Genomic DNA, 16,349 nt, shown 5'->3' with positions numbered 1-16,349 from the left:
GATCTGAAATTATCTGCTGTAGGTGCCACCAAGAGAATTAGATCAAGCCATTATTAATTGAGGTAGTCAGACTTCAAGTCACTAAACTTGGCTTCATTCATTCCCAACAAGTTTTGAGTTACTTAGCAGTTTGACAGAGATGTGAGGCTTTTTTGATATTGTTTGTTTTTTAAACCAAGGTTAATATATCACTCTGATACTGAATAAGTAAACAGTTGGCACTGGAATTGTTATCAGGCAATCAAGATTTGATGTCTTATGCCTGTTGTAGCCCAACTCTAAATGGATTCAATTTTAAAAAAAGAAAATAAAAAAAAGAAATGCTGATGGTGTTTTTAAAGAAAGAAAGAAATGCTGATGGTGTTTTTTAAGTTCACTGCTGTTGAGCTAATCAGTTGTGGCTGTGAATCTGCATCTTCTCCTTACTGACAGAACCAGATCTTTGTTTTTGTACAGTACTTAGATGAAGACCTGAAGGTAGCTGGGAAATACAAAGGAAATGACTACAGCCAGTACTCTCCCTGGTCCTGTGACACCATCGGCTCCTACATTGGAACCAAAGATGCAAAACCCAAAGATGTTGTGGCAGCAAGGAGTGTGGAGATGGCGGTATGTAGGGATTAGGGGAACACTGAAGAAAGGTTAAGAAAAGTTAATGCTTCTCTAGGTTGGGAAGGACTCTCTGCTCACCAGGTTGATGGCAAAAGTGCATCATAGTGAAAGAACATATTTGCAAGTGAACAGAGTGCTCTGCTTTTGAGGTTATAAACAGTCGGCATTACTGTTTTTAAATTCTGGATATAGGTGCAGGCTAACCACTCTGCCATGGTTCTTTATGCTTACTTGAAATCTAAATATGACACTACAGGCAGTTAATTAGACACATCCATCTTTTGCTTCTTTTACTTCTCTCTGTAATAGGGAGAAATCATAACTTTGTGCTGTTAATTCCATTTATGGTGATTCTGACTACTGTCAACAGTATCATTAGATTCTATTAGAAAGATTTTCTGAGATGTGACCACAAGAATGCTCTAAATTTGCTTGAAATTTTTCAAAAGAAGTGTAGTCATAACACTTCATTGATTCATCTTGAGAACAGTTTCTAACTCTTTGCGTATTCAGTCCTTCACTGATGCTGTGACTGGATGTGATGTTACTTCATGCAGCTGTGTTTTTCTAGGTCACTTCTGCAAAAAGAAAGGGGCAGAGCTACAGGGGGTCACTATTGGGAGACATGAGTGTAGGAAAAAAATCTGATTCTGAAGTAACACCACTGTTCTATTTCTTCCTAACGTTTCAGAAGAAGTATAGTGGTAGACCATGGAAGTAGAAACGCCTGCACATCTTGAAGGGAAACATCTGTTTTGCCTGAGGGACTATTTTAGAGATGCTGAAAATACATAATGCTGGATTTCATGCATTTGGCATTGTGACTTTTGCTGCTTTAACTCCTCATCACTCAGTAAAAAGAAGTAAATGAGAATTGGTGCTATCATCTAGCAGACTCAAGATGAAAATGTCAGGTTTTGTTTTGTTGGTTTTTTTTTTTTTAGAATCCTGATGCCTAATGCTTCTTTCAGCATCTTAAATTTCTTTAGTTTTCAGCTCAGCTGTGATTTCTATTGTCATCCCTTTATTCCTGTTTAACTTTGTTTCCTGCTCAGTTTCCAGCAATCCTCTCCTCACTGAAAGCTTGCAGAGTTTTAATTTCGGGCTGTAATGAAGTGTTTTTAAAATTTTGACTTCTGTCTGGTCCATTTGTGGCCCATAAGATTGTTGACTATGAAATCAGTTAGAAACCTGGGTGTTCCAAACAGTACTACTGCTTAAAGAAAAATCTGACTATGGAGAGATGTATTATACGTCTCCAAGTTAGTGTTTTACTGACTGATTCCAGTTCTGCAGGCTGTTAGATGGTAAAGGCCTTAACCCTGGGCTTCAGAGGCATTTCTTTTGGACTGTGGAAGGAGTATGTATTCCTCAGTGATGCCTTCTGATCTCCTCGATTTTATTCTCTAGTTCTTCACTGCTTGTCCCATTAAACCTTTTCTGTCTTCCCTTGGCTGCTGCTCTCTTCTCTTGGTTTGCTCTGTTGGCAACTGTTTCACATTGGTGGTAGTAGTGAACATCTTAAGCTAGACTGTTAATGATATGTGAACCAAAAGCAGTGGAGATATAAACTGCAGAACAGGAAGACTATTTGAAGGATGAAGAAGACAGAATAGGAGAGCGCCTTACTGTACTGGTACCAGCTTGTTTAAAAGGGGGGTATTTTTGCTCTCTTCTGATTAAATTCTTCTTTCCCATCTCTTGTCTAGAATGTGGATAGTAAAGCCATGCGTGACCAACGATTAGACATGCAGAGAAGAGCAGCAGAGGCTGGTGATGATGACCTCATTCCATTTGGAGACCGACCAACTGTGTCGAGATTTGGGGCTATCTCTCGTACTTCCAAAGCGATGTACCAGAATTCTGGTCCCATTCAGGCCATGGCGGTTCAGGGAGCTTCCACCAAATCAATCATTTCAGGTATGCACGTGCTCTGGGATTTTGATGGTTAGTGCTGTTTTCTTCAGTGCTACGGTATAGTACAAACTGAAGACAGCCTCTGTGAACTTCTTGTCTCAGAAATATAGTTAAGGTGTGTGTTAGGACCGTAAAATAACTATTAGAGCTATGGGAGACTGAGAAACCTAGATAAAAAGGCTGCTGCTTCTTCCTGTTCCAAGGACAGATTTGTTCACACACAGAATGTGCATTGGTAATTTGTTGACACTGATACAGGAAAGTTAATTTGTTCTGCTGGTCCCTCTGAGATGATGTCACTTTTAAATCTGTTGCAGCAGAATCTAGAAATGAGATGCTTTCTCAGGTATGAGTTAGCTGAATGATTTAAGTGATAGTTTTGTAGGATTGCAACATGATTTGTTTTCCTTGTTTGCTGGCAGACTACAGTCCTTACGGAACTCATGGTGGCTGGGGAGGCTCTCCATATTCTCCCCATCAAAATATACCTTCTCAGGGACGTTTCAATGACAGGTAGGAGTGTTGTACATTTTTCTTTCTTCTGCCTTTTTCTGAGATCTTCCTTTTATCTCTTTTCTTCTGTACCAACTCAATTATTATTATTTTTTTTAATCTCCTTACTTCTCATTGTTTTTCTGATCCTAAAGGGAGAGACTGTCCATGTCAGATGTGGCTGGTCATGGAAAACAGTTGCCCTCAGCTGAGCGGGAGCAGCAACTGCGCATGGAGCTGCAGCAAGTGGACCATCAGATTAGCCAGCAGACACAAATGAGAGGACTAGAGGTTGGTGCCAACATTTGTAAAAGTGATGAGAAGCGGCAGGGAGAGAGAGATGAAGCTAACTTTTCGTATGGAGCTGCTTTTTGTATATTGATGACCCTTCTCTCTGTAATAATACTCAGTATCAATATTTAATTCTCTGATGATAGATATTAGGACTGTGGTGGAAGTGTAAACTTCTTTGCTTAGCAGCAGAAACTTCCAGGACTTCGCATTAAACAAATCAACACCATACTTGAATCTGCACTCTGTGCTCATTCATATTTGCTTTCATTATCTCTCTCACTCCCCCTCTCTGTTCACCTGTTCACTTGGAGGCAAACTTCTTTTTTGAAGTGGCTGTTTGTTCCTCTTGGCTCCACTGGCACTGAAAATGTCTGATTTTGTGTGCAGACAGCTGTGTGACCTTCATCTGTTTCATGTTTGGCTTTGTGTTGTACCTGTTCCTTCCTAAATAGCACAAGCCACAAAAGTGAAACTTAACTATTAAATACACTTAGCTGAACAAATTGAAGCTTAATATTTTGTCTCCTTGTCACTTGCAACATAAAGAAATGTGGGAGACTGCATTTGTAAAGGAATTAATGAGCTGAAATTTTTGTTTGTATTTTGTGAGATTGAAATAGAAGGACAAATATCAGGGCATACTGAAGCGGTGGATATAGCAAATCTTTTGTTTTTTTTTTTTGTTTCACTTTCGTAATACATTGAGGGGAGAAAAAATCAGTAAACATTTTGTCTTCAGAAGATGCTAGAAAACTATTCTAGGTTCCTCAGCAACTACTCACATCAGTTGTATTTGCAGGAGGAACTTCTATAAGCAGTGAGTGGTTAGCAGCTTCTACTGAAGCTATGGCTATGTGAGAACTTGTGTTAAGTCAGAAGGATTATTGCTGACTTGTCATAATAGCTGACAAACTTGAAGTGGCAGCAGCATTTACAAGTGGTGTGTATTTTTTAGATACTTGAAACGTAACTTGTGTTCTTGTGCTCTTGTTTGGGAACAAGAGAAGAGATTGTTTAAAATTTTGCATGTCTACTTTTGCCATAATTGAAGACTATTGGAAAGTTTTCAAAAACCTTGAGCAGCCTGCCTCTCCTCCTCATTGTTACTGCAGTTGTGTCAGTGTTAAATCCTACATAGTTGAGTTTGAACATTGATTTTACCATAATTTGGATTTGTTGGTACTCACGGGTTACTGTGAGTAACTGCAGCCTTCAAGTTGTGAGTATTACAGGAAGCTTTATAATTTGCCTGTTACCAGGTTGTCACAGTCACTAAAATTCAAGTCTGAGCATAAGTAACTAGATCATCTGCTTTTTTTTTTGTGAAATTAATGAGCACTTCTACTTGTAGACCAGCCATATGCTTGGCTGTGAGTAGATGGTGCACTTCTCTGTGTCTAAATGCAGAGCACAAACTCACAGAACTCATTCCCAGTTATTAACAGATTTTTGGACTGGCTGACATGGTTACTGCTTTTAACTTGGCTGCTGTAGCCTACAGACTACAGTCTTCAGACCCTCTCTGTTCCTGTGCTTCCTTATTTGGGTTGGTAGAGAATGATATATTATGCCATTATTTTATATTTATTCTGAACTCTAACGTAGGGGTGTGATAAATTCTACACTGTAAAACAAAGCAGCAGGTTTATGTATCTGCTCTTACCTTTTACTCAACAGGTAGCTCACAAAGAGTTTCTGCTCTTGTGCTTTACCTTACTTTCAGGAAGGGAGAGGCATGCAGGGAATATTCATGCAAATTTGTTAAATACCTTTTACTGTAACACTTTAAAAATTGAAAGATATGTCTGTATGTAGAAGAGATGTTTGAAGTTGCACTGAAATTATTTCAGATGGGACCTTGTTAAGCGTGGAGTGAGAAGGCCTTGGTTTTACAAATAAGCAATACTCCAGAGTTATGGCCTAGTGCCCTTTTTGTGCTTGGTGTGCCATGTGCTCAGTTGTGTATGTGCTTGGCTTTATGCATTTAGGCTGTTAGTAACAGGCTGCTGTTGCAGAGGGAGGCGACTACCCTGGCAGGCCAACCACAGCCCCCACCCCCACCTCCCAAGTGGCCTGGGATGATCTCAAGTGAACAGCTGAGCTTGGAGCTACACCAGGTGGAAAGGGAAATTGGGAAGAGAACCCGGGAGCTGAGCATGGTGAGTGCTGTGGGGCTGGGAGGCAGAGAGGTGGAGTGGAGGGCTGTGTAGCTGCCTGTAGCCCTTTCACCCCAGCAAAATGGCTCTCTGCTGGCTGCCAACAGCTGGAGTCACCCATCTCCCTCTTCACCTCTTGATTCTTCCAAACCTCCAGAGAAGTTTTGTGATTCTTTGTAAAGGATTTGAACTTGAGCCACTTTAAAATACTCTGCTTTTATTTTGTTGCTGTTTGAAAATAAGTGTGGCACTGGATTTGTTGAAAATATGAATTGTCTCTGTGCTTAGAGTTGTGTAAATCACTTTAGTACAGAAAACATCTCCTGCAGGTGTAGGCTAGTGTTCAGTGGTCTGTGTGCTGTTACAGTCTATGGTCTTTGCGTGTTGTTACAAGAATTATCCCTTCCTTTCAGAAAGTACTGCATCCTGAGATGATGAAAGTATCTTACTGAGTCTCTTTTCTTGTCTCATGGCTTTTGTGGGCTACACTTTGCAACTCCAGTTTACAGGCTTTCATCATTGATCCCAAAGAACAAAGTCTCAAGTTCTTATAACACCATGTTAAAGAGTTATTTCTTCTCTCCCCCCCCCCCCTTTTTTTTTAAAGGAAAGCCAGTCTTCACTGGATATAAAAAACAAACTGGGCACCACTAAACAGACAGAAAATGGACAACTAGAACCACAAAGCAAGGTTCCAGCTGAGGACCTCACACTGGCATTCAGGTAACATGAATACTACAAGCTTTCTTTGCACAACAGGAGGATGGCTTAATTGGGGTCAGACTGTTATATAAACAAACATCCCTTGCCTCGTGTTTCTGATGTGGAAGCAACTGCTGGGAAAAGATTGTACAAATCCAGTTTTTATAGTGCAAGTGTGAATTAAGGGCCATTTCAACTGATGAGTAGCTAGCTGTATGATAGTTAACAGAGCAGAAAAACTGCTGTATTTTTCAGACCAGAAATCCATCTAGTTGATATTGGATGATTAATAGGGGGAGGAGTGGGAGATGCACAGTGAGTGTAGAAGAAATCTTCATCTGCTTATTTAGTTTCAAATATATGTTCCAAATGTGAGGGGGAAGTTATTCCATCCCAGTAAAGTCTGTAATGTGGATGTTGTCTAAAAAGGTACGTAGCTTTGAAACCAAGTTCATTTTTATTAGAAGGCAGTAATTTTTTTCGATGTAGATTCTAGGATTAGTTTGATACTCAATTGAAATAAGTTGTTGGCTGGCAGTGCTGGGGAACCTACAGTGACTGTTTTCATTGGCTACAAGAATCTGCAGATTTTCAGATGTTTTCAGAAAAGCTCAAATGCTGCAGCTGCATTGTTTAGTCAAGGCTATAGTACTTCATGCAAGTGGTTTGGAATCTGCATATTTATTCTGAAAGTGTATTTATTCAGAAAATGCATTCTTTTCAGTAGTTTATGAAGTCCACACTTCTTATAGCCACTCTTAGCTCTCCTTTGCTCACCATTAGAGTGAGATCTCTGAAGGGGAAATTATTTCAGTTGCTATTTTAATACGAAACCCTGAAAGTAATGAAATTGAAACAACTTCCATGCATGTTAAATACTCTAGAATGAATGTGTGTTATGCAGAACTTATCTAGAATACTAAAGGCATTTGGTTTTGTTTGTTTTCACATAGTCTTGTCTTTTCTTCTTGATGAGATCTGGAGTGTAGCAGACAGCCTTTCCTGTGTACAAACCATTCATGTACATGGTTTGTGTTTACACATGTTCAGAACTGCTTATTGAGGTGCTACAACAAGTATTGAAATCCTTTCACTTAAACTTTCAAAGCCCTGTAATTACTCCTCTTCATCTCATCCCTTTTCTCCTCACAACTTTTTCAGCAGCGATGTTCCAAATGGATCAGCCTTGACGCAAGAAAACATCAGCCTCCTGTCAAACAAGGCAGCATCTCTCAGCCTGTCAGAGGACCCGGAGGGAGGAGGAGACAACCAAGACTCCCAGAGAATGGGTGTTACACCCACATCTGCTCCATGAAGTGAGGCCAGCATACCCCAGAGTTCCTTTTGCTGGGGTGTTGGTTGCTTCCATCACGTTTTATTCCAGGAGTGATTGGAGAAACCCAGGAGCAACAGCCGTAGCAGAGCAGCAGGTCCAGAGGCAATGTGCACAAACACAAATACTAGAAACAAATCCTGCACATAGTTCACATTAACGCATTTTTTAATTAAAAAAAAAATGAAAATTAGCAGTATCTGCAAGCGATTCAAATTAAATTTGTTTTTGTTCTGTGAATGAACTTTATTTTAATAACTTCGGACGCCTTGGGTCCCAGGGCTTAAAAAAATAAGATATTATATATATACTCTGTTTGATTAATTGTATGATCTTAATGAAGTAGGTTTTTTCTTTTTTTTTTTTTGGTATTATTACATACCCAGTGCGTAATTCTTTATCACTTCAATTTCTCGACAAATATAACAACTTGGCCATTTCCTTTGTATGATTTAAAGGTAAACAAGGAACGTGGGCTGTAGAGTAGCTCTGAATTGCAGTGTCAGAAGATGTGCAGCGAATTAAATTCGTAGAACAATTTCTCCCCTTTTTTGCAGGAACTGAGCCCAGCTTTTGCGGGACTTATTCTCATTTAAGTAATTTTAAGTTTAAACATGACAAAATCTTTTTCAGTGCAACAGATGCAGACCAGAGTGTAAGCTTCTGCACAGCATATGTGGTCAGGACAAGTACAAACGATATGTCCAACATTCATTATTTTTATTTGAGGATTGCTGTCCTGCTGGTTTTTTTGGTGGAGTTCAGCAGAATGCAGACAGCTGAAGCTCACGGTAGAGATGCTGAACTATCCAGTCAAGGTTGTGCAGTGTTAGTGAGGCAAGGTCTCTAGAAATAGCAAGCAGGGAGAATGTAAGGCTGTGCAGTTACTGGAAGGATGTTAACTGCAGATGAACTGCTGAGCTGTATTTGGTCACCCAGTGTTAGGTTGGTTTTGCTTGGTTGTTTTTTTCCCCACTCTCGTTACGCTTTTAAAATAAGCTTGCCCGAAGTGCATACAATGAGGTTAATGTAGAGGGACTCACTGACCTCTCTGCTTTCTGAAACAGGTCTTTTGTGTGCACCTCCCTTCTCAGCAATTCTTGCTTTTATTTCTTCATTGTTATTTTATTATTAAACATATAATAATTTTGTCTATGACCTGATTATTTTTTTTCTGTTCAGTGGCACATCAGGTATTTAATTGTGATGCTGTTTTGAGTGCCTTTCACTGACAGAGATGGTCATCTTTGATTTGTGCACATCAGCAATGGTCATCTCTCAAAAACAGAGGAGAATTGTTTGTTCTCTTGTAAAGTTCCCATTGTTTAGGGTCTGTGTGTCACAGACCTCAGAATCAATTTGTGGTTTGTCTGTCACTGCTGCACTGAATCCTTCTCAGATGCCTATTTAGAGGAGAAAAGCTGCATCAAAAATTCCACTTCAGGTGCAGCATTGATCCTATCAGTCATAATGAAAAGTAAATTTGGTTTGAGAGACCTAGCATGCTGCTGCTTCTAGTAGATGCTTTGTAAGCATGAGTTGGAGGAACCATGAGCCTTTCTAGATCTGTTTTCTTTAAAGAAACAAGGGGCTTGTTCTTGCTGCACATTTTTTGACTTTATTGGCATGCACTAGGGTGAGACCCTGTATATGAAGAACTTTATAGAGGTTGATTTTTGAAGTGCTGCTCCCTCTGCACCTTCTTGGCCTGTTATTTTCTTTCTGGGTTAGACTACTAAATCAGAAAGCACTGGTTATGTAATAAATTACTGCATTGCTTTGGTTGGGTAAAGCAAGAGTTAATAATTTTCTTGTTTGTTTGTTTGTTTTTTCCTTAACTTTAACTCCTGCTGAGGTCATAGCAACCTTGGGCTAAGCTTTGCATTCATCATACTGTTAAATAAAACAAAATATGGGGGGTGGGAGGGGATACAGTCCCACTATTGCCTACCAGTAGGAGAGTCCAAACAGAAGACTCTTTTGAGTAGCAATTATTTAATTTGCCCAGTCAAGGCACCGCGTTTGTATACTATTTCACATTGAATTTGATTATGCCCTACAGACCTGGCTGGTCAAGGATTTGATACACATATTGGCTTGGGATTCGAGCTTTCTTTTTTATTTAAATAAAAATTTATATATAAATATATATATACATATATACATAGTTATATCTGTATATATATTGGGTATGTTTTAAGAATTTTTTCGCATGAGCGCAGCTGTTGTGATCAAATATCTGGGAGGTAGAAGCACTGAGTGAAAATAAAGGCATTTTTCAGCACACACCCATGTTTCTCCATATCTTCACGCATATTTATTTTGCTCTTAGTTGAGCTTTAGCCTCTTAACTGCTAGGAGTAGTTTTAAAGCATGCTTTTCTTTTTTTAAACCCCTCTTAACTTTTGGCAAAGAACCATCTTGGCGCTACAACTTTCCCAGCCCCCATCCATCCACATCTCCTACTTGAAGCCTAGCAGCACAGCCGTTCCCTTGGCACTGAGCAGAGCTAGGCTGATGCATTTTAGAGCCTGGTAGGTCTGTTCCTCCCTTCTCTGCTCTGAGCATGGTGAAGAGCTACAGGTTCCCTGGCAGTGTGCTTGGCAGCCAGCTGACACAGCACGGCGCTGTGTCCTCCCATTCCCGAGCGCAGAGCTCCACCATCAGGTCAGCCTGCTCTTCCTTGGTTTTAATTAGCATACTTCTTCCTGCTGTGTCTTTATCAGCACAGGGAGCTTGTTTTTGTTGAGATAATTAGTGCAATATTCTCACCTAGGAGGACAAGCCCAGAAGGTATCTTTTGTTTACTGCAATATGAATTTTCACCTGCAAACTGAATTTTCAAAAACGGTTATGTTTGGAACTACAGATTCCTTTTCAACACTAGTAAGAAAATCTGGAGGAGCAGAGAACTTTGTTTTACCTCTTATTGCTTCTGCCAGCTAGTTCTTTCCACTAGGAATTACTCCTTTTCTCTTTGCTTTTGCTCCTTGGAGGTTAGCATTAAATCTTTCAGATTGCCTCTGCTGGCCTACATATAGCAAATGCTTCCAAAACGTGGATTAGAAGGGAGACCTTACTGTTGTTGCTTCTCCTGTGTCCTGTTCTCCGTGCTGTACTTTGTGCGTAGTGTCCTTGTTGTGATCAATGTGTCCAGGTGAATGGCCTCTTTTGCCCAGTATTATAGTTTGGCTTGTTAAATAGTTTGTTTAATATCTACCAGCAATATTGATTTCTGTTATTTCCCCCCTCCTCTTGCCCTTTCCTTGTTTCTCTGGAAAAGCTTAGTTGATGAAACAGTCAAACAGCAATGTATAGTGCATGCTTTTAATTCTTTCTGAAAGCTGCACCTAAAATGTTCACTTTTTATGAAAATAACTGGGAGAGCAGGTAGTTATACATACAGTGAAGGTACTGACAGTTACAGTATGTAACCAGAGAGTGAAAATTCCTGGAGCAACTCTGTACCCCATCATGGCCCCAGCTGTACAGGAATACTGTGCACCTGAATGAAGCTGGTCTGATCTGTAAAGCAGTTTAGTCCTCCTACTAAAGCAAAAAGAAATAGTATTACAATGGTGTTAAGAGCACCATTTCGTAGGTAGGTTGGATTTTCTCCTGCAATAGACACCTTTGGACAGTTGTTGATACGTGAGTTTCAGCTTCAGCATGGACAACCCCATCCCTCCCCCCAAGAATGGGAAGCTTCAGGTGGTAGGTTAAGCTTCAGTATGTCAGTGATTCAGCCAGCGTAGAAGCGATGTTGGTTTATTCTGTAACTTCATTATCCTTCTTCTCTTGTAAACATCACTGCATCCTTTCCTATGCCCTAGTTCTCTATATAGGAGAAATCTATACTTATTTGCCCCTTTTGTATGTTATTGTATCCTGTCCCATTTTAGAATAGCACTTTTTTCCTTAATATCAGAGCACCTTTCAAAACTTGGAGTACAGTTGTCCCCTTCTTTTCCTCAATTTCTTTTCTGTCTTGTTTCCTTCGAGCCTTATTCTCTGCCTCTTGTCCATACCTTCCTTTCTTTCCTTCTTGGCTTGCCCATTCACCCTCCCTGATTGTGTAACAGTGACAGCTTGCTGCCTCAAAACAGAGCATTCAAATGAATTCGCTTAGCCAATAACTTCTGTGAAGTTGCCTTTTCTAATGGTGTTATTACTCAGTGATGCACAAATGTGATATTGCCCCTACTGGTAGGCAAACGAGGGATCTGTATAAACATGGTAAACTGCTGTTTTTCTTTAAAGGAGAGCCAAAGACTTGTGCTTTACACTTTTTTTTTTTCCTGGTGTAGCCATTTGATTGTCAAATCTTTGTAGGGTTTTGTGAGTTGACTGTATTATCCTAATAGAAATTTTAAAATCTTAACAATTGTCAAGCCTTATCCATGCATTGTACTGTGGAAAATCATTCCATGTAGTCATACAATTTGCAATGTACTGAGATGTATCTGGGGTGTTCTGACATGTTTCGTCTCTCGTGTGCTCTCCCAGCTGCTCGAGTGGCTCATTTAGAGAGGGAGAAGAAACAGAAATTTTATATAATTGAAGAAGCCTTGTCTTAGTTTAAATCGACTTGAATACTGATTTGAATTATCTTTATTTGCAGTAAAAGATCTGTGCTACAAATGCGCCCTTTGGAACTGAAAAGATACATCAAAGTAGCATTAAATTGGATGAGTAAGAAGCAAACTCATAAACTACCTTGTCTCATGACAGCAAGAAAGGCAAAATCCTTTTAGAAAGGACTAGGAAGGAGGCTTTTCACTGACAGAAGTAAAAGTTCACTTGCATTTCCCTCCCTTGATCTAACTTAAATTCTTGCAGACTGTTACTCAGGTTTTTGGGTTCAGAGGGAAACCTGTGAGGAGCCTAACTCCTTGCTGCCATTTCCACTTATAATCTGAACTATAAAGAAGGAAACTCCAGGATAGTTTCCTGAAGGACTGCAATATAAACTAGCTATTTCACACCTACTTGTATGGTCCAACAAATTCAGAGCTAATAGTCAGGAGGCTCAGCAGCAGGAGTGCTGACTCATCTTCCCTGTTCTAAAGTGAGAAACAAAGAAAACCCATATCAGCAATGTGAAGTTCTGTGTGTGTCCACGTGCATATGGAGTATTTGTAGTCTTAAAATAGATAGAAGGAACACAAAGCAAGGCTGGCTGTTTTTATGATTTCACTGCTATGTTCAGATTTGGTCATTCTCCATTTTTACAGAACATCACTTCCTACTCTGAGCTATAAAAAAAAAAAAGATCAAGTGTGTCATCAGCTTAACCTTTTGTATGACAACAGATCGGTTTCCCTGGATGAAAAAAAGGAAGCAAAGTTCTTGAGTTGTCTAAAAAGGAGTTTAGACTTGAATTGGAAAGACCATCTGCCTTGCTTGCATAAAGTCTGAATTTGAGGAGAGTGAAATCAGACCTTGGTGCTAGAAGTTGGATGGCTGCTGCTCGCAGTACCTGAGCACGCAGCGTGCGTAGCACAGATTGATTTCTTTCTCAGATCAAACATAGCTTGGCGTGTCAAACACTGCACTGGGGATTCTGTTTTCCACACTCAGCCGTTATCGAGTGCATTAATTCCTACTGAAAGGAGGAAGAAAGAGGCTGAAGAGTAAATCAGCTCAAGTTATGTAAGTAAGCAATTTGGGGGAATGTTATCCCAGCCAAGTCCCCTTACCTAGTTAATAAATGGTCTTTATTCTTGTGTAGGAAGAAGTTCAGTGTTGTCACAGTCTGCGAGGCACTTCTTGTGATGCAGGTAGGGTCTTGATTAGCAGGGAAAGGAGAACAAACTTAATACTGATTTTTATTTTTATTTTTTTTATGGCAAGAGTAATATCACGTGGTGGAAACTCTGAATGCTATTATAAGTTAAGAGGGTGCAGTTTTGTCTGAAAACTCCTAATAAAAAGAGCATATGGGAATTTGGATTTTTCTGCATCCTCTTCTTTCTACATCAGAAACATCCCAGTCACTAGAAGCTTAAAATCTGTGACCATAGTAATCAAAATTGGATGTCTTGTAGCTTAGTAACGTAAATAATGAACCATTTTTCCCAGTCAATCTTTGCAATTTCAGTGAGTTGGTGTATGATTTTAGTGCAGATTGCCAAGTGTTCAGCATTTTGGGCAGTTTAGGTGCCCAGCACACAGTTTGGATGTTTTCCTACTCCAGGAAACAAGAGTGTTGTAGGAAAACACAATATCAGCTTCAGGTTAAGGAAACAGTCTTGAGAAAAACATAAGTAGCAGGTGGTGCAGTGTCTCTGAAAAAAACACAATGCATTACAGGTAATGGGATTATGTATGAAATGTGAATGGGAGAAAATATATGTGTAAGGGAAAAAATAAAAAACCAACCTTGTGGAGTATTTGATGTTTAAGAAATGATTTGCTTCTTTGTACTGTTAAATGGACTTACGGATAGTTCTGTGGCAGGCAGTACTCACAAGTCTTTGGCATCCGAACCAGATTGTGTACTGGATGAATCCCACAACTGGACGTGTGCACTGACCTCTTGATTTCCAGCTTTTTAAAATAAAACTTTGTAGCAGCACTTTAGAAAGGTAGAAAGCAACAGAGTGGAAACCCTGTTTGCATCACAGCTGCTACACAGTTTACAATTGGCCCCTTTTATCTGCAGCCCTTCTGCAGGAAGCTGCTGTAACATGGGCAAACCCAGCACACCAAATGGCCTGGCTTTTCTAATTTTAAGGACTTCCCGTTACCCCTTCGGCCTCTGCTTGCTGTGTAAGCAGCCTCTGTGCTAAGAGGAGCTTTCCTTGAAGTCAGCTTAGCAACTGTGCTGTAGCTTCATTATTTTCCCCATTTTCTATACCCAGTAACATAGCGTCAGGAGGTCCTTCCTCATTGTATTTATTGCTGTGGGGAGGAAGAGGTGAGGCAAAGCATGCGTGAGAAGGAGGAGGAAGACTTACAGGATGGTCAGTGCAACAGCTCCCACCTCCTCTTGGAAATATCTGCTTCCAGTTGTGGGATTTCTCTATAGGTGACTTTTTTTCTCTTGTTTTTGTAAGCCTAGGTGTTTTGTTTTGTTTTTTTTTTTGATCTTGTTAGTTCTGTACCAGTCTCCCCGAGACATACTGCAGTCATTATCACCTTTTTGGGTGGAGTTTATTTTTTGGTTTGTTTGGTTTTTTAAATAACTTTTTAACATTGGTGCATATATGCTTGGGATAGAGCTCATGTAATTTTCCAATCGTATTGATTGTATGTGATTGTGCCCTGCAGAGGTATATTTAACAAAAAATAAAAAGGATAGTCTAGGTAATAAAGGAGACCATGAGATTTGTTGAGTCAGGTTATGAACTATTTCTTGAATTTATTTAGGCTTTTGGATAAGTGAAATTCCTTGTCTGCTGTTCTCATAAGTCAATGCTAAACAAAGCGTCATGATTCCCATTTGTTGAGCTGGTTCTTTTCTTGCTTTTTTCCTCCCCCTGTTTTTCTTTCTTTCCTGCTTCGCTTTCCCATCGAAAAATAATAATTCTTAAGCCTTATGTGGATGGCTGACTGTCGGAGTGATTTTGTGAATATGTATTGTGTGTAACTATCAGAACGCTTTCAGTAGGAGTAGAGATGAAGTAGAGCATATGAGAAGAATTCCATAAAGTGAATTCTTTGCAAGTTCAGGGGAAGCTGGAAGCCTTGTACACACGCTGAGCCTGCAAGGCATTGCGATACCTCTCCTTGAAGCATGAGATGCTTTCCTGCCTTTTGGGAGAACCCAGATGACAAAAGGAGTAGAAGAGGTCACTGTATCTGACCGTCTTTGCTCCTGCAATAGACTTGTTATGGTGGGAAGAACAGCCTGTCAGGTGTTGTGCTGCAGTAGGATGGAGCGGGCTGAAGGAGGCAAAAGGCAAGGGAGGTCCAGAGGTCTGAAAGTCAGCGTTTGTCTCCCTGTTTCTTCCTTAAACAACAGAACCTACGGTGTCACTTGTATTAAAGAGCAAGGAAGCGGAGACCTATTGCGTGTGCATGATGGTGACATAGAAAAAGCCATATGTTGAAATGCTGTTTCCTTTCCTCTCTTCACTTTGCTTTTCTCCCTGTTCAAGCTGGCTCAGCCTCACCTTGCTTCCACACAGTGTCTGAGAGTCCTTTGAGTTGCAGATCCAACAAACACTTGAACCAGTGGAAAGGTGGTGATTCACTACTTGGTCTGTAAATAGATGGAAGTGTCTACAAGGTCTTATCTGCTTTTCTGTCAGCATTTATATTAAATGATAAATTAATGGAGAACACTGAAATATCTCTCATTTTCTGTCTCGGATGAATGTGCATTCCTCTGGGCTCTGGGTGTGCTGTCTTGATGGTGTATGGGTTCAGACCAAGGCGTTGGTTCTCCTTGGGGCTGGGGCATGAGAGATGCTGAATGGCAGAGAAGCAGCTGCTTCTATGGGCTGTCTGTTCTCTGTCTGCCTGCAAGCCAGGTCAATCCTTCCAACAAGAAAGGATGTTCAAAATAACCCATTTTGCTAATTGACTGGAGGTCCAGCATGCAGTGAGCACCAAATGCTGTCCTCATTGCCTTTAGGGCAGTCACACAGCTGGCCTCTCACTGGGTCACTTGAGATATTCAGTTCCTATAAAGAGAGTTGTATTTGGTGAGCGATCATGTGGAAACTGGGTGTTTCTGCAGGCAATGGTTCCCTTTCTCATTTTCCTCACTGATCTGAGGGCTCCAGGATGTTCAGGTACACTTAAAACCAGCTTGAACTTCTGTGGCAGTTGGTTTGTAAAAAAAAAAAAAAAAGATGTGAATTGCTGCAGAGTCTGATCGAAGGAACTGAATGGGG

The 16,349-nt window shown here is 40.2% G+C and overlaps 1 protein-coding gene across 8 annotated transcripts in view; it reads left to right on the top strand.

Annotated features, from left to right (window-relative positions):
• The window catches only part of RC3H1 (ring finger and CCCH-type domains 1), a 57,630-nt gene extending 41,830 nt beyond the window's left edge, over positions 1–15,800 (top strand). For 3 of the 8 annotated variants that reach the window (XM_090145946.1, XM_090145942.1, XM_090145943.1), the window contains exons 14-20: positions 457–609; positions 2,322–2,532; positions 2,952–3,042; positions 3,177–3,312; positions 5,304–5,474; positions 6,079–6,194; positions 7,335–15,800. In XM_090145946.1, the coding sequence (XP_090002072.1) occupies positions 457–609; positions 2,322–2,532; positions 2,952–3,042; positions 3,177–3,312; positions 5,304–5,474; positions 6,079–6,194; positions 7,335–7,488 (1,032 nt within the window). In that variant the 3' untranslated portion in view covers positions 7,489–15,800. The remainder of the gene's footprint in view (positions 1–456; positions 610–2,321; positions 2,533–2,951; positions 3,043–3,176; positions 3,313–5,303; positions 5,475–6,078; positions 6,195–7,334) is intronic. The other 5 variants (XM_090145948.1, XM_090145947.1, XM_090145945.1 and 2 more) reach the window with 5 other exon arrangements.
• The last annotated feature ends 549 nt before the right edge of the window (positions 15,801–16,349 follow it).

Source organism: Phasianus colchicus, chromosome 9 (genome assembly GCF_987193195.1).
Source record: "Phasianus colchicus chromosome 9, bPhaCol1.hap1.1, whole genome shotgun sequence".
Taxonomy (NCBI): domain Eukaryota; kingdom Metazoa; phylum Chordata; class Aves; order Galliformes; family Phasianidae; genus Phasianus; species Phasianus colchicus.
This window is presented reverse-complemented; position numbering and strand designations above follow the sequence as displayed.